This window comes from Haliotis cracherodii, unplaced genomic scaffold (assembly GCF_022045235.1).
Source record: "Haliotis cracherodii isolate W230 unplaced genomic scaffold, xgHalCrac1.p SCAF_55, whole genome shotgun sequence".
Classification (NCBI taxonomy): domain Eukaryota; kingdom Metazoa; phylum Mollusca; class Gastropoda; order Lepetellida; family Haliotidae; genus Haliotis; species Haliotis cracherodii.
In genome coordinates this window covers 21,783-47,785 of record NW_027266314.1, presented here as the reverse complement: position 1 = coordinate 47,785, position 26,003 = coordinate 21,783, and the positions used below count along the sequence as shown (strand labels likewise).

At 40.9% G+C, this 26,003-nt stretch overlaps 1 protein-coding gene across 1 annotated transcript; it reads right to left on the bottom strand.

Moving 5' to 3' along the window:
• Nucleotides 1-2,605: 2,605 nt before the first annotated feature.
• Nucleotides 2,606-24,721, bottom strand: LOC139444484 (uncharacterized). The gene is made up of 8 exons (XM_071225445.1): nt 24,517-24,721; nt 13,644-13,757; nt 12,683-12,910; nt 8,963-9,149; nt 8,117-8,232; nt 7,359-7,518; nt 3,290-3,394; nt 2,606-2,615 (listed from the first exon to the last, which is right to left on the bottom strand). Exons 1-8 carry the CDS (start codon nt 24,719-24,721, stop codon nt 2,606-2,608), a joined length of 1,125 nt encoding a protein of 374 aa, XP_071081546.1.
• Nucleotides 24,722-26,003: the final 1,282 nt, after the last annotated feature.

Genomic DNA, 26,003 nt, shown 5'->3' with positions numbered 1-26,003 from the left:
AGCACTAGGCAGTATGAAGCCAGGTTAAGCACCAGGTCTCTCAGGTATATCAGTCGAGTTCTTTCAGAACGCTCCACCAGTTTGTCTGAACATGCTGTTGGATTTATTTAATCTAGTTTTGTCTACTGGTATATTCCCCGATCAGTGGTCCTTTGGTATTATTCTTCCAATCTTTAAGAAAGGTAGTTCACGTGACCCCCAAAACTATAGGCCTATAACACTCCTAGACGTAGCTGGTAAGATTTTTGCAAACATTCTCTGTAACAAGTTGAATAACAAGGCGTTACAGGAAAGTTGTATCGTTGGAGAACAATCTGGCTTCAGAAAGGGTTTTCAGACCACGGATAACATCTTTGTTGTTGAGACATTGATCAGTAAATATCTTTCCTACAAAAAAGGTCGACTATACTGTGCTTTCATCGATCTTAAAAGGGCATTTGATTCTGTGTATAGAAATGGTTTATTTTTCAAACTATGGAAGGGTGGTATCAAGGGACGAGTATTTAGAGTTCTTAAAAATATGTTTAAATCTGTCAAATCTTGTGTTTCACTAGATTGTGGTCTTACAGATTTTTTTGATTGTATGTCAGGTGTTAGACAGGGATGTCAGCTTTCTCCATTTTTATTCTCATTTTTTATCAATGACATTGTCGAGGAGTTGGAGTGTCATGCTCATGGTGTTACCTTACATACTCTATAACTGTTCATCTTGTTGTTCGCCGATGACATTATTTTAATGGACATGTCAGTTGTTGGTCTTCAAAAGCGACATGATAAACTATCTATATATTGTGATAAATGGAAACTTACTATTAATACTGAAAAAGTAAAGTTGTCGTTTTTAGAAATGACGGAAAACTTAGAAATCAGGAAAAATTTAAGATAGGCAATGATGATGTCACCACAGTATCGAATTATAAGTATCTCGGTGTCCAGTTATCCTCTTCTGGCTCGTGGAGTTTAACTCAGAAGACATTAGCCCAGCAAGCTTGGAAGGTGATTCAAATCCTCCAGTCTAGACTAGGTAAATTCTCATATCTGCCACCAGATGTCTGTTTCAACATTTTTGATGTAAAAGTGTTACCAATTTTGACATATGCATCGGAAGTTTGGGGATTCCATGCATCACCTGACATTGAAAATGTGCACAGTAAATTCTGTAAATTGACTTCGGGTTTGAGTAGAAACACACCAAATAGCTTTGTAAAATCTGTCTTGATGAGAAACTCTGTCAAAGTGTCACATTATTTAAAAATTATAAATTTTTGGCTTCGACTGTTGATACAAGATAATCATTTGATTTTGAAAAAAAAGTATAATTTTCACTATAAAAGGGCAGAGAATGGCAACGCTTGCTTGGCACTCAAGGTTAAATCATTGCTGTTTTCTTACGGATTTGCAGAGGTATGGCTTCAACAGGGTGTTGGTAGATCTGACTTAATCTTACATCAGTTTAGGCAAAGTAGCGTAGACATTGAAAATCAAGTGTTGCACAATAATTGTGAATCTTGTTCTAAGCTTGAATTGTTCTCTGCAGTAAGGGATAATTTTTCATATGATAACTGGATTCGATTAATTGATGTAACATTATTTCGAATTAATATCTTGAGTTTTCTCGGATCCAATCATCGTCTCATGGTTGAAACAGGCAGATATCATAATATACCAAGACATGAACGTTTCTGTCCCCTCTGTGTTGTAAGTGCTATCGAAGATGAGTTCCACTTTTGTATGGTGTGTCCGTTCTATCTTGATCTGCGGTCTAATCTCATACCCAATTATTATCACATGTTTCCAAGTCGTGAGAAAATGTTCTTATTATTCAGCTCGACTAATCAAAGTATTTGCAACAATTTAGCAAAATATTTATTTCTTGCTGATAAGAAACGTAATTCCATTTTCAAGGGAATACCTGTGTCATATGATTAACTCCAATATTAACAGAATGAATACAGCATTGTAAATCTTATAATTCAGCGCTCTGTCATATTTGTATGCCATCATATTCTGCTGGCCGGTGGCCTCATTACCTGTATAAAAACAAATGGCGTTGACTCCCTGAATAGATCCGACTGAGGCAATGTCGGACGAGGCCATTGTATGAACAGGGGGGTAGCAAACTCACTAGACACAGTTCCCTCAACAAAACCGTCGCCCAATTTACGACGTCATCAAGCTGCGAGCGAATTTTCGAATCTCAAGAAATTGCGTCTTGACAGACCAATGCTTTATCTTCAGTCCTTGCAAGCTATCGCGTATACGTTATGTAGTATCATTATGTGTGTGTGTGTGTGTGTGTGTGTGTGTGTGTGTGTGTGTGTGTGTGTGTGTGTGTGTCGTTTTGGTGTCGACCATTCCAGACGATTTTGCCAAATGTCTTTCATACAGGATTCGTTGGGATACGATGAAATATTAATAATGCTATGTATACTACTATCATAATGATACTAAATAAGTGACTTCTTTATAGATTCTAATTTAGGTTCTTAAAGTTACATTGAAACATTAAAAACATAAATCTTGTTTGTGTAACATAGGTTTATTGACAAAGCAATGCCTCTACACTTTTTAACATTCTTTTATGTGGATGACGTGGCTTCGGATATCAGCTCAACCTGAAAACAAGAGAGAAATTTACATAACAAGTGATTCTCTACATATTAGAGGCGCACACGCGCACAATTAAAGCTCTTTATTAACAAGCGAGCAAGGAGGCATGCGCTAGCCTATTGTATGATCCGTCGCATAGAGGGTAAAGAGAATCTCTGTTGGGGGAATGGTCATTTGATACCATCTTAAACTAAATGGGATAGTTTTGACAATATCACGAAGCTCAAAGTCCGCTGGAATATTACACAAATGCAGTAAACAGGTAAATTCACGCACTGTTTAATGCAAGTCATACTATAAGGAAATAACTATCTTGGATCAGACAAAAATAAACATAAATTAACATACCGTCGTCGAACTCCACTTATGTACAGCTGAAATATGGAAACATCAGAATTACAATTGAGGCTTAATGAAAAACGTCTCCGACATATATATATTTTAAAGCTTAAATTACATTTCTGTTTTGTTTGAGTAAACTTATTCTATAAAATACTATTGGACTGGTTGGACTAACAACAACAATCACAGTTCAATAATTCTAATGCAATTTATCAAAAATAAATTTTAAAAATGCAATTAATATAGGAAGAGATGTTATAATGTATAATTCTATGTTCTACTGATTGGAAATTAATTGGTCGTTGCCATTGCTGGTTTCTATTATGGAAATTGTTACCAGTATGTTGGATCCACCCCAAAAGATGGGCAAGAAGATGGTGTCGTGCTGTATGTTAATGTCTCCACAAAAGCATATGTTGTAGTGTTGTAGATATCAATGTCTCTGTAAGAAGAAGTGTGCAAGATGTCATCTTTAAATGTAAGAGTACGCAGATTAACACTTCTTTTCAATCAGATGGAGTCTTCAACTGGATCCTGACTTGATGAAAAACTCGTTGTGTGTATAATGTCCATATCATCACAAGATGCAGCCCTCAACTGGTCGGTCCATGATGACCAAATCGTAATTCTTCAGACAAAAGAATACAAGTGCTGTCATGAAGTGTTTCCGACCCTTTGGCGGTCTCATCTTAGAGGAGATGGACAGTAATACCTTGTTGTCATATACAATTGTTTGTCTTTATGTCAGACCAAAATTGGATCTCCACAATGCCATCTGACATAGAAAGGAGTGAGTGGGATACCAGATGACAAGCATTTACCTTATCAAACAAGCAAATATAAAACAAACTAAAAAATGATTAAAAGCTACATGTTCCGACTGAAAACAAAGCCCAGTGCTAGAATTGTTTTACAACAACCTATTGTGATAAATGTGCTACTTCTAGAAATGGTGTACTGATGTTTCAAGACGAGCTCCTGGATATTTTAAATCAGATCGATGACGTTTCATGTATTTTGGGGGGAGATTTTAACTCCAGAACAGGGACAGAACCCGACTTTGTGGAAGACGACATTTTGGATTATTTTGAAGGGCGTGATAACTCGTCTTGGGATTTCTTGATAGACCATTTTGATTTGCAGAGATACTCTGCTGACACTATTTTGAATAAGTTTGGTAAATGTTTGTTGAACCCATGCTCTGTCTTAAATATTCATATTATGAATGGTCGTTGTGGCAGTGACGCTGGTATTGGGCACTATACATTCATCAGTAGTACAGGGGCAAGCGTAAATGACTATATTATCTCCACCGTACATATGTTTGACCTCTGTAAAACATTCGACATAGACACACGGTACGAGTCGCAACATTTCCCATTAACAATGGCTTTACGTACGTGTAGGCTTCACTCAGTCATGATGATATTAATTATGCAAGTACATTAAGATTTACTTGGAGAATTGATAAAGAAGAAATATTTCTTTGTAACTTAGCTTCGGACAAGTTTGTATCACTGGTTGAAAAAGCAGTAGATACCGTATTCACAAATATTGATGAAAGTATTGAGTTTATTAGAGAAGCACCCTCCTATGCTTGGAACAAAATGAAGAAAGTGGTTCAAGTGGACAAGAAAACACAAAAATGGTTTGATTGGGAATGTCAGTTACTAAAAAAAGAGAGATGTACATGCCTCAACAAATTCAGAAGAGATAAAGATTTACAGTCATTAAGGGATTATACAAGAATTAGAAATATTTACAAAACCAAGTGTAGGGAAAAGAAGATTATATTTCTTGAAAAGAAAAAAACGATATTTGGAAGATAACATTAAGTCGTCGAAAGAATTTTGGACAGCCCTCCATTAGCTAAATCCACATTATGAGTTTAAAAATAATATTGAAATTGATAAATGGTATGATTATTTCAAAAATATGTTTAGTGGTAATGGTTTTGGGGATGATACCTACTTTGAATTATCAGATCAGGAAACATGTGATAATGGCATAACTGCTACAATTCTTGACTCGCCAATCACAAGAGAGGAAATTCAAAAAGCTATCTACGACTTGAAAAACAGCAAGAGTTCCGGCATAGATGGTTTAATTTTTTTAATTCTTTTTTTAAACATTCTGTTAATATTTTACTCCCATACCATGAATTACTGTTTAATATGATTTTAGAAACGTCTTATTTCCCAAAAGAGTGGACTATCGGTGTGATTGTTCCACTACATAAATCAGGATCACATACCGATACCAAAAATTATCGAGGAATTACCCTTCTGAGTGTTTTTAGCAAAATATTTATTTCTATTATTAATAAAAGGCTCACTTTTTGGTCAGATTCATTAGATAAAATTTCGGAAGAACAAAGGTTTTAGACAAGGGTATTCAACCACGGATAATATTTTCGTACTTAATGCGATTATTCACAAATACATGCAGAGAAAAGGTGGAACATTTTATGCAATTTTTGTTGATTTCAAAAAAGCGTTTGATTCTGTAAACAGAAATACAATGTGGTCATTGTTTCTTTCAAATGGGGTGAGTAATAAAATGGGTAAACTATTATGCAATATTTATCAAAATGTAAAGTCATGTGTTAAAAATCGTGGAATATACTCTGATGTCTTCACATGTAACATTGGTGTACGCCAAGGCTGTATTCTTAGCCCATTCCTGTTCTGTTTTTTCATCAATGAACTAGCTGCACAAATTAAGGAAAATTGTACGGATGGTATACAGCTGCATACAGATATTGTGAAGATATTTCTGTTGCTTTTTGCTGATGATATAGTCCTGTTCTCTAGTACGATAAAAGGTTTACAGAATTTGATAGACCAACTGGAGCTGTACTGTTGTAATCGTAAACTCCAAGTGAACACTGAGAAAACGAAAGTGTTAGTTTTCAAAAAGGGAAATAAACTATCAAGTAGGGAAAAATGGTTCTTCAACTCACAACCGTTAAAAATTGTCACTTCTTATAAATATCTGGGAGTAACCTTCACAGGCAGATTAACGTGGAATTACCACACCAATAATGCAGCAATGCAGGCAAAAAAGATACTAATGGGAATCTTACATAGTTTGAAAACCTTCACTGATCTCTCATATCAAACCTTTTTTAAAATATTTGATACAAAAATTACTCCAATTCTTTTATATGGAGCATAGGTCTGGGGGCATACTGAATACAGAACTATTGAACTGGTCCATCTATATGCTTGTAAACGATTCCTTGGCGTAAAAAACTCTACATCGAATGTTATGGTATATGGTGAATGTGGACGTGTACCACTTTACATATTTCAACATATTAGAATTCTCAAGTATTGGTTCAAGATTCTTAAAATGCCTATTGATAGATTACCTAGAAAATGTTACAATATGATGTTATTGTATGAAAAACATGGAAGCCGCAATTGGGTATATGATGTAAAGTCGTTATTAAATGATTGCGGCTATGGGTATGTTTGGCGTAATAAATGTGTACCAAAAAATCCAGATTCATTTTTAGTATCTTTACGCCACAGACTTAAGGATATATACTTGCAAAAATGGGCACCACATGTTTTAAGTTCAGAAAAATGCAATTATTACAAGCTTTTCAAGACAACAATTTCCCCAGAATACTATTTGTTTGACATCAACTTTAAAAGGTTTAGAATAAGTTTAGCACAATTTAGATGCAGCTCTCAGAGACTTAGGATCCAAGTAGGCAGGCATAGAAACATAGACAGAGAATTGAGAATAAGTGAGCAATGTGATATAAATGTGATTGAAGATGAGTTTCATTTTCTGTTAGTTTGTCCAAAATACGACCACCTTAGAAGAAAATATATTGATCTGCCTGGTTATGTACATCCCACTATACAAAGATTTACAACGATCATGTCAACAACTGATAAAGATACTCTAACAAATCTATCAATGTTCATTTATCATGCCATGTTAATTAGAATATGACCTGTTAAACGGATCTGTAACCATTCCCGAAAACAGAATTGTACTATGGGCCTGAGGCCTTTCAGTATGGAATAAAACTTATCCTATCCTATCCTAACAAACTGAGGATGGACTTGAAAAGTATGTTCATAGTGTTTCACTTATTGTGAGAAATATTTACACGCCGACCGGGTTGTATGGTCCGGACTCGATTATTTACAGACCGCCGTCATATAGCTGGAAAATTGCTGGGTGCGGCGTTAAACAACAAACAAACAAACAAACTTCACCCTGATATGACTCCAAGGGAGATGAATGCAGAGGCGGTTACTGAGGTACGTATGACAATGTATTGGCTCGGTCAACATCTAAGATAACATTTTAGAAGTAAGGATGCTCGTTTCATCTAACTGCATTATCGCATATCAAGTCCTATCATATCAATAATATTTACTCACGCATCGTCGATGTCGACAACGTAGAGCAGGGAGTTACAGGGGTTGATTCCGATGGAACCACAGCGGCTGGTACTCGGCACTCTCAGCTGCCTGTACAAAGAGGTGACGAGATCGACAACCCACACGGAACCAGATACCGCATCACAAAAGGCTAGACGATCTGCATGAGAGAAATACAGACTGGAGGTTTAGCGGGTGCAATCTCACAGGGATTTTTAGCAGGTGTAATCTCATAGGGGTGTTTAGCGGGTGCAATCTCACAGGGCTTTTTAGTGGGTGCAATCTCATAGGGATATTTAACAGTTGCAATCTCACAGGGATATTTAACAGGTGCAATATCACAGGGATGTTTAACAGGTGCAATCTCACAGGCATGTTTAGCAGGTGCAATCTCACAGGGATGCTTAACAGGTGCAATCTCACAGGGGTGTTTAGATACCGTATCACAAAACGCGATACCGTCTGCATGAGAGAAATAGAGATTGGATGTATGAAACTGTTAGGGTTGGCGAGCTGAGGACCTCTCTACCCGTGACGACGTAACTTAGGAATCAGGCGTCCGTTGTACAGTACCGTGTGTAAAGCATGTCTTTTCTGAGAATAGCAATCAAACGGTGACGATGTTTGACCGTATCCTGTTCCACCAGTGGCATCCGTCACTTACAAATGCAAACTAATTCAAGTCAAGGCGACTATTATTACAAGAGGGACACAGCATCTAGATGTTATTTATATGAATATAAAGGCATTATACCTACTAGCATCGATTACTGCAAAAGACGCAATGTTCACTGGAAAAAAGACTAATGTCAGCGGAGGATCTGTAGGAGAAATCAGAGCCACGATCTTCTGACCATCGATCATTAACACAACGCTGCAACCCAAAAAAGTATTGCATGTCAATTGTCTTGGTGAATTTGAAGACATAAACCTTCATCTGCAGTTCAAAATACTTAAAGCGGTCATTAGCTAAGGATTGATAAATACATACAGTATATAGTAATTCAAAGCATATATCCAAGACATTTTCGTGGGGGTGTAAATGTAAGAAATGTTGATAGTAACTCTTAGTCAGTACTTTGTTACTACATCAGTGACATTGTGTATCCTGTGTATGGCAGGTCTATTTGTGTTGTACATACCACCGTGGCATTATGGACAGGGTGACTATCAAGGAGAGCTACACAGTTTGAAATAGTCTGTATGTGTCTGTCTGTCTGCACTGACACTACCACCGAATGAGTTAGTAATAATGCACTTAGAGAGCGCATTTACATTTGAAATGGATATAATGTTGTCTTGTTCTAACTTAAATGTACGAGATTGTTTGAAAAGAATATTTAAGAAAAGTCCATTGAATAAAAATTGAAAAATATGTCTGGCAAATGAAAAATACCTGGCTTGAACATTATATAAACAATACTCGACAGTTGTTATTATCGGTCACAGACATTAGGCAATCTCTCCCGATGACGTATTTTATGTATGTGATTAACATCTTGGCATCGCTGTATGTAGTAAATACATCCCGGGATATCCACCATAACTGCGTGAATTTTAAAAAAAATATGGACGTTTACGACCTTGTTTTGGAGTGCACATACCCAAAATAGATCAGAAGCTGTCCAGTCGGGCCAGACAATGAGAGACGCAATCCTGGAGGGCTGGTCCTACTGAAGGAATAGATGCCATTCAGAGAAGAATTTGGGAACGTAATGGCTACAAGGACATCCCCTGAGCCAGGATCGTACACAATCCCAGTACCAACTGCACCATCTGTTAGTGGAGGATCTAGTAACAAATAAATGACAAACTGTAACTGGGGAATAGTTGTGGCAGACCCAAAGTTCCCTAGTGTCAAAGCGATCATATGTCCTTCCTGCTTTGACCACAGCCCACCCCAACATGATACATGGTCGTTCCCTGGCAGTTTATTGCTATGTTGACCACGGCCCACCCAAACATGATACATGGTCGTTCCCTGACAGTATAGTGCTATGTTGAAAACGGCCCACCCACACATGATACATGGTCGTTCCCTGACAGTATACTACTATGCTGACCACGGCCCATCCCAAACATGATACATGGTCGTTCCCTGACAGAATACTGTTATGTTGAAAACGGCCGATCCCAACATGACACATGGTCATTACCTAACAGTATACTATTATGTTGAACACTACCCACCAAAACATGATACATGGTCGTTCCCTGACAGTATACTATTATGTTGAAAACGGCCGATCCCAAACATGATACATCGTCGTTCCCTGACAGCATACTGCTATGTTGAACACGGCACACCCCAACATGATACATGGTCTTTCCCTGACAGTATACTGCTATGTTGAACACGGTCCGACCCAAAATAATTAATGGTCGTTCCCTGATAGTATACTGCTATGTTGAATACAACCAACCCCAACATGATACATGGTCGTTCCCTGCCAGCATACTGCCATGTTGAAAACGGCCCACCCAAACATGATACATGGTCGTTCCCTGACAGTATACTGCTATGTTGAAAACGGCGCACCCACACATGATACATGGTCGTTCCCTGACAGTATACTACTATGCTGACCAAGGCCCATCCCAAACATGATACATGTTCGTTCCCTGACAGAATACTGTTATGTTGAAAACGGCCCATCCCAACATGATACATGGTCTTTCCTGACAGTATACTGTTATGTTGAACACTACCCACCAAAACATGATACATGGTCGTTCCCTGACAGTATACTGTTGTGTTGAAAACGGTCGATCCCAAATATGATACATCGTCGTTCCCTGACAGTATACAGCTTAGTTGGCCACGGCCCACCCAACATGATACATGGTCGTTCCGTGACAGTATATTGCTATGTTGAAAACGGCCCACCCACACATGATACATGGTCGTTCCCTGACAGTATACTGCTATGTTGAACACGGTCCGACCCAAAATAATTAATGGTCGTTCCCTGCCAGTATACTGTTATGTTGAATCCAACCAGCCCCAACATGATACATGGTCGTTCCCTGCCAGTATACTGCTATGTTGAAAACGGCCCACCCCAAACATGATACATGGTCGTTCCCTGACAGTATACTGCTATGTTGAAAACGGCCCACCCCAAACATGATACATGGTCGTTCCCTGACAGTATACTGCTATGTTGAAAACGGCCCACCCCAACATGATACATGGTCGTTCCCTGACAGTATACTGCTATGTTGAAAACGGCCCACCCCAAACATGATACATGGTCGTTCCCTGACAGTATACTGTTATGTTGAACACGGCCCACCCCAACATGATACATTGTCGTTCCCTGACAGTATATTGTTATCTTGAACACGGTGCGACCCAAAATAATTAATGGTCGTTCCGTGACAGTATACTGCTTTGTTGAATCCAACCAACCTTAACATGATACATGGTCGTTCCCTGACAGTATACTGTTATGTTAAACACGGCCCATCCCAGCATGATACATTGTCGTTCCATGACAGTATACTGGAATGTTGAACACAGTCCATCCCAGCATAAGACATGGTCGTTCCTTGACAATATACTGCTATGGTGAACACGACCCAAATCAACATGATACATGGTCGTTCCCTGACAGTATACTGCTATGTTGAACACTGCCCATCCCATGATAAGACATGGTCGTTCCCTGACAGTATAATGCTATCTTGAACACTGCCCATCCCATAATAATACGTGGTCGTTCCCTGACAGTATACTGCTATGTTGAACACGGCCCATCCCAACATGTTAAATGGTCGTTCCGTGACTGTATAATGCTATCTTGAACACGGCACATCACAACATGATACATGGTCGTTCCCTGACAGTATACTGCTATGTTAAAAGCAACCCAACAAGACATGATACATGGTCGTTCCCTGACAGTTTACTGCTATGTTGAACACGGCCCATCCTAACATGATACATGTTCGTTCCCTGACAGTATACTGCTATGTTGAACACAAACCATCAAGAAATGATACATGTTCGTTCCCTGGCAGTATACTGTTATGTTGAATGCGGCCGACCCGAAAATGATACATGGTCATTCCCTGACAGTATACTGTTATGTTTAACGGGACCCATCCCAACATGATACAAGGTCGTTCCCTTACCGTGAAGTGTTATGTTGAACACGGCCCACCCCAATATGATACATGGTCGTTCCCTGACAGTACACTGTTATGTTGAACACGGCCCATCCCAACATGATGCATGGTCGTTCCCTGACAGTATACTGCTATGGTGAACACGACCAACCAAAACATGATACATGGTCGTTCCCTGATAGTATACTGTTATGCTGAAAACGGCCCATCCCAACATGATACATGGTCGTTCCCTGACGGTATACAGCTATGTTGTCCACGGCCTGACCCAACATGATACATCGTCGTTGCCCTGACAGTATACTGTTATGTTGAACACGGCCCATCCCAACATGATACTTTGTTGTTCCCTGACAGTATACAGTTATGTTGAACACGGACCATCCCAACATGAAACATGGTCGTTCCCTGAGAGTATACAGTTATGTTGAACACGGCCCGTCCAAACTTGATACCTGGTCGTTCCCTGACAGTATGCAGCTATGTTGAACACGGCCCATCCCAACATGATCAATGGTCGTTCCCTGACAGTATACTGTTATGTTGAACACTGCCCATCCCAAAATGATACATGGTCGTTACCTGACAGTATATTGCCATGTTGAACACGGCCCATCCCAACATGAAACATGTTCGTTCCCTGACAGTATGTAGCTATGTTGAACACGGCCCATCCCAACATGATACATGGTCGTACCCTGACTGTATACTGTTATTTTGAACACAGCCTTTCCCAACATGATACAGGGTCGTTCCCTGACAGTTGGTTGCTGTGTTGAACGCGTCCGACCCCAACATGATACATGGTCAGTCCCTGACAACGAGCCGACCCCAACGTGATACATGGGCGTTCCCAGACAGTATACTGTTATGTTCAACACGGCCCATCCCAACATGATACATGGTCGTTCCATGACAGTATACTGCTATGTTGAACACTGCCCATCCCAACATGATACATGGTCGTTCCATGACAGTATACTGCTATGTTGAACGCGGCCGACCCCAACATGATACATGGTCGTTCCCTGATAGTATACTGTTATGTTGAACACGGCCCATCCCAACATGATACATGGTCGTTCCCTGACAGTTGATTTTTAACATTAGTATACAATGCATAACTAAACAGGGCATTTTCACACTTGGACATGAGAGAACAAAACGTGGAAACGAGGTTTTCATATACATACTAGTAATATTGCCTAATAGGATGTCCGATTGATCCGATGATGAGGCACGAAGTAGAACTTCCAAAGGGTTTGTAATGTAGGCAACCCCATAAGTGTCACCGTTGGGGTTAATAAACCATGCAGTTACAGCCTCGTCTAATCTGAAGTCGTTTTGGATGACACCATTGGGGTCTACCACAGCAACACTTCCGGTTCCATTGCACGAAGCCACGAACACTGCACCGGTACCTTCAAGTATATAGCAGCCATATAGTTTTAGTGAATATTTTGCAGTTACATATCATTCTGAAATTTGCTAAAGATTCACAGATAAAGATTGCAAGAAGTTACCTTAGTTAACAAATGAGAAATAATCTCGTGAGTCTGCTATTTCATCAGATCTTGGTACTTATTTTAGACGCCAGTCTCATACCATCAATGTATAGAAAGTAAAGGTTGAAAAAGCCACACAATAACTATAACAAAGTTCGTATACGTTCTAAAACGTTCTAAGCACATAAAGAATAGTTGGTGTATGTAGCTATATACAGTTAATATACATTATACATAGTTGATAGATATATAATTACTTGTCTGATATATCTTTTACTGGGACTGCGTGTGTCTGGGTTCTAGTGGGAATCAGTGCCAGGTTAATATAGAATTAGTTGTGTCTCGAGGCAGTCTGGGTTCTAGTGGGAATCAGTGCCAGGTTAATATAGAATTAGTTGTGTCTCAAGGCAGTCTGGGTTCTAGTGGGAATCAGTGCCAGGTTAATATAGAATTATGTGAAGTGAATAAGCATGCGCCCGCCTGGATTAAGTTGTCTTCATCAAGATGTATAATAACTGTTTCGATAAGGGATGCAGAATCTGAATCAATCGATGCCAATCTAGGCTCGTCAAATCAACAAAAATATGAAGTCATGTGTCAGTGATTTATCATTCCAAAATCCTATATAACTTGATCCTAAAAGACCTACGCTCAGGGCAGTCTACTGGGGCGATGGCTGTGGCATTGGCGACATCATCAATGAGGTCTTGTAAAGCGGTTTGGAAGTTTGTGGCACGTGTTTTGAAGCATTCGCTGGAGCCATCTGCAACAAGAATGATATTTTTTTTTATATACTACTTCAAACAGACGTAAAACTCGGTTTATAATTAGATCTGGTCCAAAATTGGTGCCTTGCATTTTCACGATTACATCCACGTTAATGTGATGCATCCCGGTTCGTGAACGTGTCAACCATGCTGCTAGTACTTGTAAACAATAAGAAATTAACAAAGTAAACAGAAACAATGGCACACATAAGCCACTAGTGATCTGGAAAGACGAAATTCTTCTTTAAGGCAAAGAGTTTTTTTCGAGTATAAGAAAGAGATCGTTCCATTTAAAGAGTGTTTTAAAAATGTTTTTATATCCATCGCTGTTACAATTTACCCATTACATTATCGTTAATTCGCTTACTTTATAACACACGTGATATTTTACTTACAAAGACTTGGCATTGTCTTTTACTTCCCCGCGAATAGCTGGAATATTGCTGATGCGGCGTTCCGTAATACTCACTCTCTTATGGGTATCTTGATTAAAGTATCTCAGTCAACTAATTGTTGAATACTTTGAATATACATATGTTGGTACATATATGAACCATGTAAGTGCTAACGTTAGACACAATGTAATGAAACATAATTAAAAGTGGGTAAAGCAGCCGGTGAGGATGGTATACCCCCTGAATATCTGAAAAGTATAACAAATTTCATAAACCCTTATCTTAGGCAGCTTTTTAATAAAATTCTAGATACTTGTGTTTTTCCAGATTCCTGGAATATAGGAATGATTATTTCTCTACATAAATAGATAAAGGAATCACTGAATGTTTCAGAACTTCAGCTGGTGTAAGACAGGGCTGTATACTCAGCCCTGTCCTATTTATATTTTTCATAAATGAACTTGTAACTGAAATGTATCATGAATGTGATCACAGAGTTTTTGTGTCACAAGATATAACTGATATAATGCTGTTACAATTTGCTGATGATATTGCTTTATTATCATTTTCAGTTAGTGGCCTCCAGAAACAGTTAAATGTTCTTCAGCTATATTGTGAGAAATGGAGCCTTGAAGTAAATTTGAAAAAGACAAATGTTATTGTTTTCAGAAAAGGTGGTATTCTAAATAAATTTGAAAAATGAACGTATTGTAATAAGACAGTCAATATTGTTTAATATTATAAATATTTAGGATTGACTGTATCTTCTCGATTAGCATGGTCAACAGCTTGTAAGCAGTTGGCTCTGCAAGCATCTAAAGCCTTGAATCCTGCCTATAGAGTTTTTAATGAATTTTTTTTTATATCTTTCCGAGTTGTTTCGGAAATTTTTGACAGAAAAATAGCACCAATTCTTCTGCATGGTTCAGAAATATGGGGATGTTATTATAATGATTCCATAGAAAAAAATCATGCCATGTACTTTAAACGTTTTTTAGGTGTCGGTAAATATGCCTCTAACAAAGCCATTCTAGGAGAAACTGGTCGTGCCAGTCTTTTTGTTTCGTCCCAGCTACGGGCAGTTAAATATTGAATAAAGCTACTTCGGATGAATTCAAATAGATTTCCTCTTCATTGTTATAATATGTTAAAAGCCTTGGATGAAAAGGGTAAATATTGTTTATGGGTGTCTGATATCAGGAATATTCTTTGTATGTCTGGTTTTTCTCTTGCATGGATATATCAAGATGTTGGAAATGATAAATTATTTATCTTCATGCTTAAGGAAAGATTGGTTGATATATGTTCACAAGATTGGCACTGTCAAATATCATCCTCAAGGTTTTTATGCCATTATACGAATATAAAATCTTTACTTGTTCCTGAAAAATATGTATCTGTACTTCAGGATAGAACTTTTAGAAGATCTTTGTGCAAATTACGTATATCATTACATTTAAGATTAACAATCTCAGAAAGAAAAATGTAAAAGATAAAGAAAGTAGTTAATGCCGTTATTGTAATAAAGGCTATGTTGAGGATGAGTTTCATGTACTTCTCATTTGTAAATATCATCAGTTTCTTAGAAATAGATACCTCCCTATGATTTCAACTATGTACAAAGATGAACAACTGTTGAAAAATTTGTTGAACTCCTGCAATGCTAATACAATATCATCTCTGTCAATATTCCTGAAAAAGATTTTTGAAATTAGACGCTAATATGTTATGTCAACTTAGTATTACCTACACGTGACTGTACAATGTTGATACAAAAAACAACTACTGTACTATAGGTCTTATGACCTAAAATATTGAATAAACTTCTGTCTGTCTGTCTGAAACATAATGCAGGTATAACTTCCAGGGGCAGTAGTCAGGGGGTTACATGTAAGATCCAACTGAACAGTCGGTCAGGGGATTACATGTAAGATCCATCTGAACAGTCGGTCAGGGGGTTACATGTAAGATCCATCTGAAAGAGCGATCTGGGGGTTACATGTAAGATCCATCTGAACAGGCAGTCAGGGGTTACATGTAAGGTACATCTGAAAGGGCGGTCAAAGGGGTTACATCTAAGATCCATCTGAACGGGTAGTCAGGAGGTTACATGTAAGATCCATCTGGAAGGGCGGTCAGGGGGTTACATGTAAGATCCATCTGAAAGAGCGGTCAGGGGATTATATGTAAGATCCATCTGAAAGGGCAGTCAGGGAGGTCATGTAAGATCTATCTGAAAAAACGGTCAGGGGGTTACATGTAACATCCATCTGAAAGGGCGGTCAGGAAATTACATGTAAGATCCATCTGAAAGGGCGGTCAGGGACTTAGCATGTAAGATCAATCTGAAAGGGCGGTCAAGGGGTTACATGTAAGATTCATCTGAAAGGGCTGTCAGGAGGTTACATGTAAGATCCATCTGAAAGGACGGTCAGGGGGTTAAAGTATGATCCATCTGAAAGGTGGGTCAGGGAGTTACATGTAAGATCCATCTGAAAGGTCGGTCACGAGGGTGACATGTAAGATCCATCTGAACGGGTGATCAGTGGGTTCATGTAAGATCCATCTAAACTTCGGTCAGGGGCTTATATGTAAGATCCATCTGAACAGTTGGTCAGGGGGTTACATGTAAGATCCATCTGAACGGGTGGTTAGGGGATTACATGTAAGATCAAAGTGAAAGGGCTCTCAGGGGGTTACATGTAAGATTCATCTGAAAGGGCGGTCACGGGGTTACATATAAGGTCCATCTGAATGGGTGGTCACGGGCTTACATGTAAGATCTATCTAAACGGGCGCTCAGGGGCTTACATGTAAGATCCATCTCAACGGATTGTCAGGGGGTTACATGTAAGATCCATCTGAACGGTTGGTCAGGGGATTACATGTAAGATCCATCTGAATGCACGGACAGGAGGTTACATGTAGGATCCATCTGAAAGGGCGGTCACGGGGTTACATGTAAGGTCCTTCTGAATGTGTGGTCACGGGCTTACATGTAAGATATATCTAAACGGCCGCTCAGGGGCTTACATGTAAGATCCATCTGAACGGATTGTCAGGGGGTTGCATGTGAGATCCATCTGAACGGTTTGTCATGTGGTTACATGTAAGATGCATCTGAACGGTGGTTAAGGGGTTACATGTAAGATCCATCTGAACGGTTGGTCAGGGGGTTAGATCTAAGATCCATTGGAACGGGTGGTCAGGGGGTTACATGTAAGATCCATCTGAAAGGGCGGTCAGGGGCTTACATGTAAGATTGATCTGAACGGGCGTTCCGGGGTTTACATGTAAGATCCATATGAACGGGCGGTCACGGGGTTACATATAAGGTCCATCTGAATGGGTGGTCACGGGCTTACATGTAAGAACTATCTAAACGGGCGGTCAGGGGCTTACATGTAAGATCCATCTGATCGGATTGTCAGGGGGTTACATGTAAGATCCATCTGAAAGGGTGGTCAAGGGGGTTACATGTAAGATCCATCTGAAAGGGCTGTCAGTGGATTACATTTAAGATCCATCTGAAAGGGCGGTCAGGGGCTAGCATGTAAGATCAATCTGAAAGGGCAGTTGGGGTTACTTGTAAGATCCATATGAAAGGGAGGTCACGGGGTTACATGTAAGATCCATCTGAAAGGGCGGTCTGGGGGTTACATGTCAGATCCATCTGAACGGGCGGTCAGGGGGTTACATGTAAGGTAAATCTGAACAGGAGGTCAGGGGGTTACATGTAAGATCAATCTGAAAGGGCCGTCAGGGGGTTACATGTAAGATGCATCTAAACGGGTGGTCCGGGGGTTCCATGTAAGATCCATCTAAACGGGTGGTCAGGGGCTTAAATGTAAGATCCATCTGAACAGTTGGTCAGGGGGTTATATGTAAGATCCATCTGAAAGGGCGGTCAGGGGCTTACATGTAAGATCCATCTGAAAGAGTGGTCAGAGGCTTACATTTAAGATCCATCTGAACAGGAGATCAGGACGTTACATGTAACATCTATCTGAAAGGGCGGTCAGGGGGTTACAAGTAAGATTCATCTAAAAAGGGCGGTCAGGGGGTTACATGTAAGGATCATCTGAAAGGGCTGTCAGCGGGGTTGCATGTAAGATCCATCTGAACGGGCGGCCAGGGGCTTATGTGTAAGATCCTTCTGACCCGTTGGTCAGGGGGTTATATGTAAGATCCATCTGAACGGGCTGTCAGGGGGTTACATGTAAGGTTCATCTGAAAGGGCTGTCAATGGGGTTGCATGTAAGATCCCTCTGTACGGGCGGCCAGGGGCTTATATGTAAGATCTATCTGAACGGTTGGTCAGAGGGTTATATGTAAGATCCATCTGAAGGGGTGGTCAGGGGGTTACATGTAAGATCCATCTGAAAAGGCGGTTAGGGGGTTACATGTAAGATCCATCTGAACGGGAGGTCAGCGGGTTTACATGTAAGATCCATATAAACGGTTGGTCAGGGGCTTATATGGAAGATCCATCTAAAGGGCGGTGAGGAGGTTACATCTAAGATCCATGTGAATGCGCGGTCAGGACGTTACATGTAACATCCATCTGGAAGGGCGGTCAGGGGCTTATATGTCAGATCCATCTGAACGGGCGGTCAGTGTTTTACATGTAATATCCATCTGAACGGGCGTTCACGGGGTTACATGTAAGGTCCATCTGAATGGGTGGTCACGGGCTTACATGTAAGATCCATCTGAACGAATTTTCAGGGGGTTAAATGTAAGATCCATCTGAAAATTGGGTCAGTGGTTACATGTAAGATCCATCTGAAAGGGCTGTCAGGGGATTACATTTAAGATCCTTATGAAAGGGCGGTTAGGGGCTAGCATGTAAGATCAATCTAAAAGAGCGGTAGGGGTTACATGTAAGATCTATCTGAAAGGGCGGTCAGGGGGTTACATATCAGATCCATCTGAATGGGTTTTCACGGGCTTACATGTAAGATCTATCTAAACAGGCGGTCAGGGGCTTACATGTAAGATCCATCTGAACGGATTGTCAGGGGCTAGCATGTAAGATCAATCTGAAAGGGCGGTTGGGGTTACATGTAAGATCCATCTGAAAGGGCGGTCAGCGGGCTTACTTGTGCTATCCATCTGAATGGGCGGTCAGGGGGTTCCATGTAAGATCCATCTAGACAGGCGGTCAGGGGCTTATATGTAAGATCCATCTGAACTGGAGGTCAGGGCGTTACATGTAACATCTATCAGAAAGGGCTGTCAGGGCATTACAAGTAAGATTCATCTGAACGGGCGGTCAGGGGGGTTATATGTAAGATCCATCTAAAGGGCAGTCAGGAGGTTACATGTAAGATCCATCTGAATGCAAGGTCATGAGGATACATGTAAGATCCATCTAGACAGGCGGTCAGGGCCTTACATGTAAGATCCATCTGAACGGGCGGTCAGGGGTTTACATGTAAGATCCATCTGAACGGGCGCTCACGGGTTACATGTAAGATCCATCTGAATGGGTGTTCACGGGCTTACATGTAATATCTATCTAAACAGGCGGTCAGGGGCTTACATGTAAGATTCATCTGAACGGATTGTCAGGGGCTAGCATGTATATCAATCTGAAAGCGCGGTTGGGATTACATGTAAGATCCATCTGAAAGGGCGGTAAGTGGTTTACATGTAAGATCTATCTGAACGGTTGGACAGGGGGTTATATGTAAGATCCATCTGAACGGGTGGTGAGGGGCTTACATGTAAGATCCATCTGAACGGGAGGTCAGGCGGTTACATGTAAGATCCATTTGAAGGGGCGGTCTGGGGGTTACATGGAAGATCCATTTGAAGGGGCGGTCAGGGGGTTATATGTAAGGTGCATCTGAAAGGTCTGTCAGCGGGGTTACATGTAAGATCCATATAAACAGGCGGTCAGGGCCTTACATGTAAGATCCATCTGAACGGGCGGTCAGGGGTTTACATGTAAGATCCATCTGAACGGGCGCTCACGGGTTACATGTAAGATCCATCTGAATGGGTGTTCACGGGCTTACATGTAATATCTATCTAAACAGGCGGTCAGGGGCTTACATGTAAGATTCATCTGAACGGATTGTCAGGGGCTAGCATGTATATCAATCTGAAAGCGCGGTTGGGATTACATGTAAGATCCATCTGAAAGGGCGGTAAGTGGTTTACATGTAAGATCTATCTGAACGGTTGGACAGGGGGTTATATGTAAGATCCATCTGAACGGGTGGTGAGGGGCTTACATGTAAGATCCATCTGAACGGGAGGTCAGGCGGTTACATGTAAGATCCATTTGAAGGGGCGGTCTGGGGGTTACATGGAAGATCCATTTGAAGGGGCGGTCAGGGGGTTATATGTAAGGTGCATCTGAAAGGTCTGTCAGCGGGGTTACATGTAAGATCCATCTGAAAGGGCGGTCAGCGGGCTTACTTGTGCTATCCATCTGAATGGGCGGTCAGGGGGTTCCATGTAAGATCCATCTAGACAGGCGGTCAGGGGCTTATATGTAAGATCCATCTGAACTGGAGGTCAGGGCGTTACATGTAACATCTATCAGAAAGGGCTGTCAGGGCATTACAAGTAAGATTCATCTGAACGGGCGGTCAGGGGGGTTATATGTAAGATCCATCTAAAGGGCAGTCAGGAGGTTACATGTAAGATCCATCTGAATGCAAGGTCATGAGGATACATGTAAGATCCATCTAGACAGGCGGTCAGGGCCTTACATGTAAGATCCATCTGAACGGGCGGTCAGGGGTTTACATGTAAGATCCATCTGAACGGGCGCTCACGGGTTACATGTAAGATCCATCTGAATGGGTGTTCACGGGCTTACATGTAATATCTATCTAAACAGGCGGTCAGGGGCTTACATGTAAGATTCATCTGAACGGATTGTCAGGGGCTAGCATGTATATCAATCTGAAAGCGCGGTTGGGATTACATGTAAGATCCATCTGAAAGGGCGGTAAGTGGTTTACATGTAAGATCTATCTGAACGGTTGGACAGGGGGTTATATGTAAGATCCATCTGAACGGGTGGTGAGGGGCTTACATGTAAGATCCATCTGAACGGGAGGTCAGGCGGTTACATGTAAGATCCATTTGAAGGGGCGGTCTGGGGGTTACATGGAAGATCCATTTGAAGGGGCGGTCAGGGGGTTATATGTAAGGTGCATCTGAAAGGTCTGTCAGCGGGGTTACATGTAAGATCCATATAAACAGGCGGTCAGGGGCTTATATAAAAGATCCTTCTGAACCGTAGGTCAGGGGATTATATGTAAGATCCATCTAAAGGGGTTCAGGAGGTTACATGTAAGATCCATGTGAATGCGCGGTCAGGAGGTTATATGTAAGATCCATCTGAAAGGGCGGTCAGGGGCTTACATGTAAGATCGATTTGAAAGGGCGGTCAGGGGCTTACATGTAAGATCGATTTGAAAGGGCGGTCAGGGGCTTACATGTAAGACCTATCTAAACGGGAGGTCAGGGGCTCACATGTAAGATCTACCTGAACGGATTGTCAGGGGGTTACATGTAAGATCAATCTGAAATGGCCTTTGGGGTTACATGTAAGATCCATCTGAAAGGGCGGTCAGGGGGTTACATGTAAGATCCATCTGAACGGGCGGTCAGAGGGTTACATGTAAGATCCATCTGAAAGGGTGGTGAGTGGGTTCATGTAAGATCCATCTAAACGGGCGGTCAGGGGCTTATATGTAAGATCCATCTGAACAGTTGGTCAAGGGGTTATATGTAAGATCCATCTGAAAGGGCGGTCAGGGTCTTACATGTAACATCTATCTGAAAGGGCGGTCAGGGGGTTACAAGTAAGATTCATCTGAACGGGCGGTCAGCGGGGTTGGATGTAAGATCCCTCTGAACGGGCGGCCAGGAGCTTATATGTAAGATCTATCTGAACGGTTGGTCAGGGGCTTATATGTAAGATCCATCTGAAAGGGTGGTCAGGGGGTTATATGCAAGATCCATCTAAAGGGCAGTCAGGAGGTTACATGTAAGATCCATCTAAATGCATGGTCATGAAGATACATGTAAGATCCATCTGAAAGGGCGGTCAGGGTTTACATGTCAGATCCATCTGAACGGGCGGTCACGTGGTTACATGTAAGGGCCATCTGAATGGGTGTTCACGGGCTTACATGTAATATCTATCTAAACGGGCTGTCAGGGGCTTACACGTAAGATCCATCTGAACGGATTGTCAGGGGGTTACATGTAAGATCCATCTGAACAGGCGGTCAGTGGGTTACATGTAAGATCCATCTGAAAGGGCGGTCAGGGGCTAGCATGTAAGATCAATCTGAAATGGCGGTTGGGGTTACATGTAAGATCCATCTGAAAGGGCGGTCAGGGGCTAGCATGTAAGATCAATCTGAAAGGGCGGTTGGGGTTACATGTAAGATCCATCTGAAAGGGCGGTCAGGGGGTTACAAGTAAGGTCTATCTTAACGGGCGGTCAGGGGTTACATGTTAAGTCCATCTGAACAGGAGGTCAGAAGGTTACATGTAAGATCCATCTGAAAGGGCGGTCAGGGGTTACATGTACGATCCATCTGACGGAAGGACAGAGGGTTTTATGTAAGATTCATCTGGAAGGGTGTTCAGGGGGTTACATGTACGATCCATCTAAACGAGTGGTCAAGCGGTTACATGTAAGATCCATCTGAACGGGTGGTTAGGGGGTTACATGTAGGATCCATCTGAAAGGGTGGTTAGGGGTTTACATGTAAGATCCATCTGAAAGGGCGGTCAGGGGGTTACATGTAAGATCCATCTGAACTGTTGGTCATGTGGTTGCATGTAAGATCCATCTATACGGGCGGTCAGGGGTTTATATGTAAGATCCATCTGAACGGGTGGTCAGGGGGTTATATGTAAGATCCATCTAAAGGGCGGTCAGGAGATTTCATGTAAGATCCATCTGAAAGGGCGGTCAGGAGGTTACATGTAAGATCCATCTGAAAGGGCTGTCGGGGTTTACATGTAAGATACATCTGAAAGGGCGGTCACGGGGTTACATGTAAGGTCCATCTGAATGGGTGGTCACGGGCTTATATGTAAGATCTATCTAAACTGGCGGTCAGGGGGTTACATGTAAGATCCATCTGAAAGGGCGATCAGGAGGTTACATGTAAGATTCATCTGAAAGGGCGGTCAGGAGGTTACATGAAGATCGATCTGAACCTGTTGTCAGGGGTAAAAATTCAGTATGATCACAAGAAAAAGAGCACATTAAGTGGGAAACAGGATATGAAGTTCAATGTATAAATCATGGCGGCTTTACCATAATCATACCACTAGACAGAGCACAGACGTCAAACCATACGATTTTAAATGATTGTAAAAGAGAACTTTAAGTTGTATCATCAGATAAACTAGCTGAGTAACACATTGTATTGGGCTGGATATCAGTAAACTAGTGATGTTAGAGAGTTCATTGACTTGCCTGTGCACGTGTTTGTAACGGGTGCCACCGGTGGGGCAGGATACGCTTACCTTTTCGCGAACACCTAGTATCATTACTGTTTGATAGTGATTCATAAACACATGCTCATGATGTAGTCAGAATTGTAAAATCGGCTCTGCTTTATGCAGAGATTTGTATTGCACACGGAAAGGATTTTGTCGCTTTATTCACTGAAGCAACTGATCAAATGGTTACATTTTGTTAAAATTCTTTCTGGGAGCTAACCTCAGGGAAAATCAGATGGTTACATGAAGAACATAGTTTGCATGCATTTGACTTAATCATATGTGAGGTAAAGTAAAAAGCTATATATTTAGTTGTTTAACTTGAAGCTGGACACCCTGCAGTGGAGGTTAGTATCAGTCTGTATGAGTGAGATTAAAAAAATCACAAACAGAGATTCACACCATCTTCAGAGTATTGCATCTGAACACACGCATCCCTAAACGCTAATGAAACAAAGAGTGCTACTGTCGTGTGATGATTCACTCAATTCTTCCTCGGTCGATTAAGCACACACAACACCACGGGGCCTTAGTGCATGCATGTTCACTTCCTCGAAGTGAACTGAATTCTTTAAAATATTTGTCTAGTCAATGCAGGTGAGATTGTTAGTCGTTGACACGATCGAGCCGAAGCGTGTCCCTGAGACAGAATGAATACAATCATATAACTATGCATACAGCAAACTACGGTTACAACGAACACAAAGGGCCAACTAATTTTAGTTCGTAATAACCGTAGTTCGTTATAGCATATACAGCATGTATACAGCAAATGGACCGGACCAAAAAACAGTTCGTTATATCCGTCAGTTCGTTATAAGCGTGTTTGTTATAAACGTAGTTTACTGTTGTATGTTTAGCCACTTACCCAGGCATGGACATTGCTGGTTGATGATGTCCAAGGCGCGAGGAAGCTCGTCCTTAATGCTACTGAGTGCAGTGTCGAGGTTCGAAAGCTTCTCGCTAAGGAGACCCGCTTGTGGACAGCTTGCATCTGATCCTTGACAGAGGACAGATGCTGGTGTGGCGAGGACGGCCAGGAGGAGAAACGCGAAGCAGTTGGAGGAGAACATCTTGATTCTTCAGCTACTGACAATATGACCCAGGGGCCTTTTTATACAGTTTGTTCGTATAGTGGATCGCAGATCTGGAGCCCCGCAGAGTCGCATGACTGTACAGCGTCACATGGTTGGGTCCTTCTTTTTTCTATTGATTTCATGGAACAGTTTTCTTTTCTTTTCTGTGGTCATAGGAAAGTAGGGTATCATAATTTTCTAGTGATTCATTTTATGTAATTTACTGTATAACTGACACCACAGAAGTATGCATTTATTGCATGAACAGCGAGTGGTCATCATTATAACATTTGGATAGATAACTCATGGACACCTTTGCAGTAGACACGAACTGACATTGTGATCCATATGCTGCCACAGAGAGTTTTTCCTGGAGTCTTAACAGCATGTCAAGAGCTTAATACGTTACACCATCCATTTACAGTGTTTGTTTAAAATACTTCATCAGTTGTACTGCATATATTTGTTGTCATACGGTTGCTAGAAAGAAATTGACTATTCATTCATTAATTTAAGAAAGTCTCCAATATTTACCACAAAATACTGAAAAATTAATTCCTACTTTCTAAACATGTCTGGCCTGTTTTCATCAGTCAGCGTGTAGCAGTTTCGTTGAAATATCATGTCACATGTTGTCCCTAATGCTTCTTGTGTTTGGAGGTTGGGGGCCGGTTGTCACTTTTGATAATTCGAGTGAATGTATCAACTCATTACATGTATTCTACAGTTATTATAGCAAAAGGAAACTTGTTGTCAATATTGCAAAAGAGTTGTTGTATTTGGTAGAGGTATAGCTAAAGTAAACATATCCTTCTCCTTTGGAGACAAAAAGTTAGAAATAGCTTAGAGTTACAATTAGCAGTGAATACAATTTCAGAAAAATAGACGATTTACGTACGCTATTGAAAGTTTTATATACTGTTGTATGGATCCGAAGTCTTGGGATATGAAATAGCAGAAGCTGTTGAAAGAAGCCACTAGAAACTTAAATTGCTACTGGCCTGAGAACACCAACTACTCCTGTAGTCTAACAGTCGTATTTCGTTCACCCCAACATTTTAATAGGGTAGTACCAGCTGTTGAGAGAACAATGAACGTACTTGGCGTAGTACAGCCGCAACGACCTCTAAAGGATGTTACTACAAATATTTTAAGCATATACCTACTTTTGAAAAATACCATTTGCTTCCTAAATCAGTATCATACCCACTACTCAAATTACGAACATGAAACCATCATCACCCCACTGAGACCGGAAGATGGAACAGTACTCCTGGAG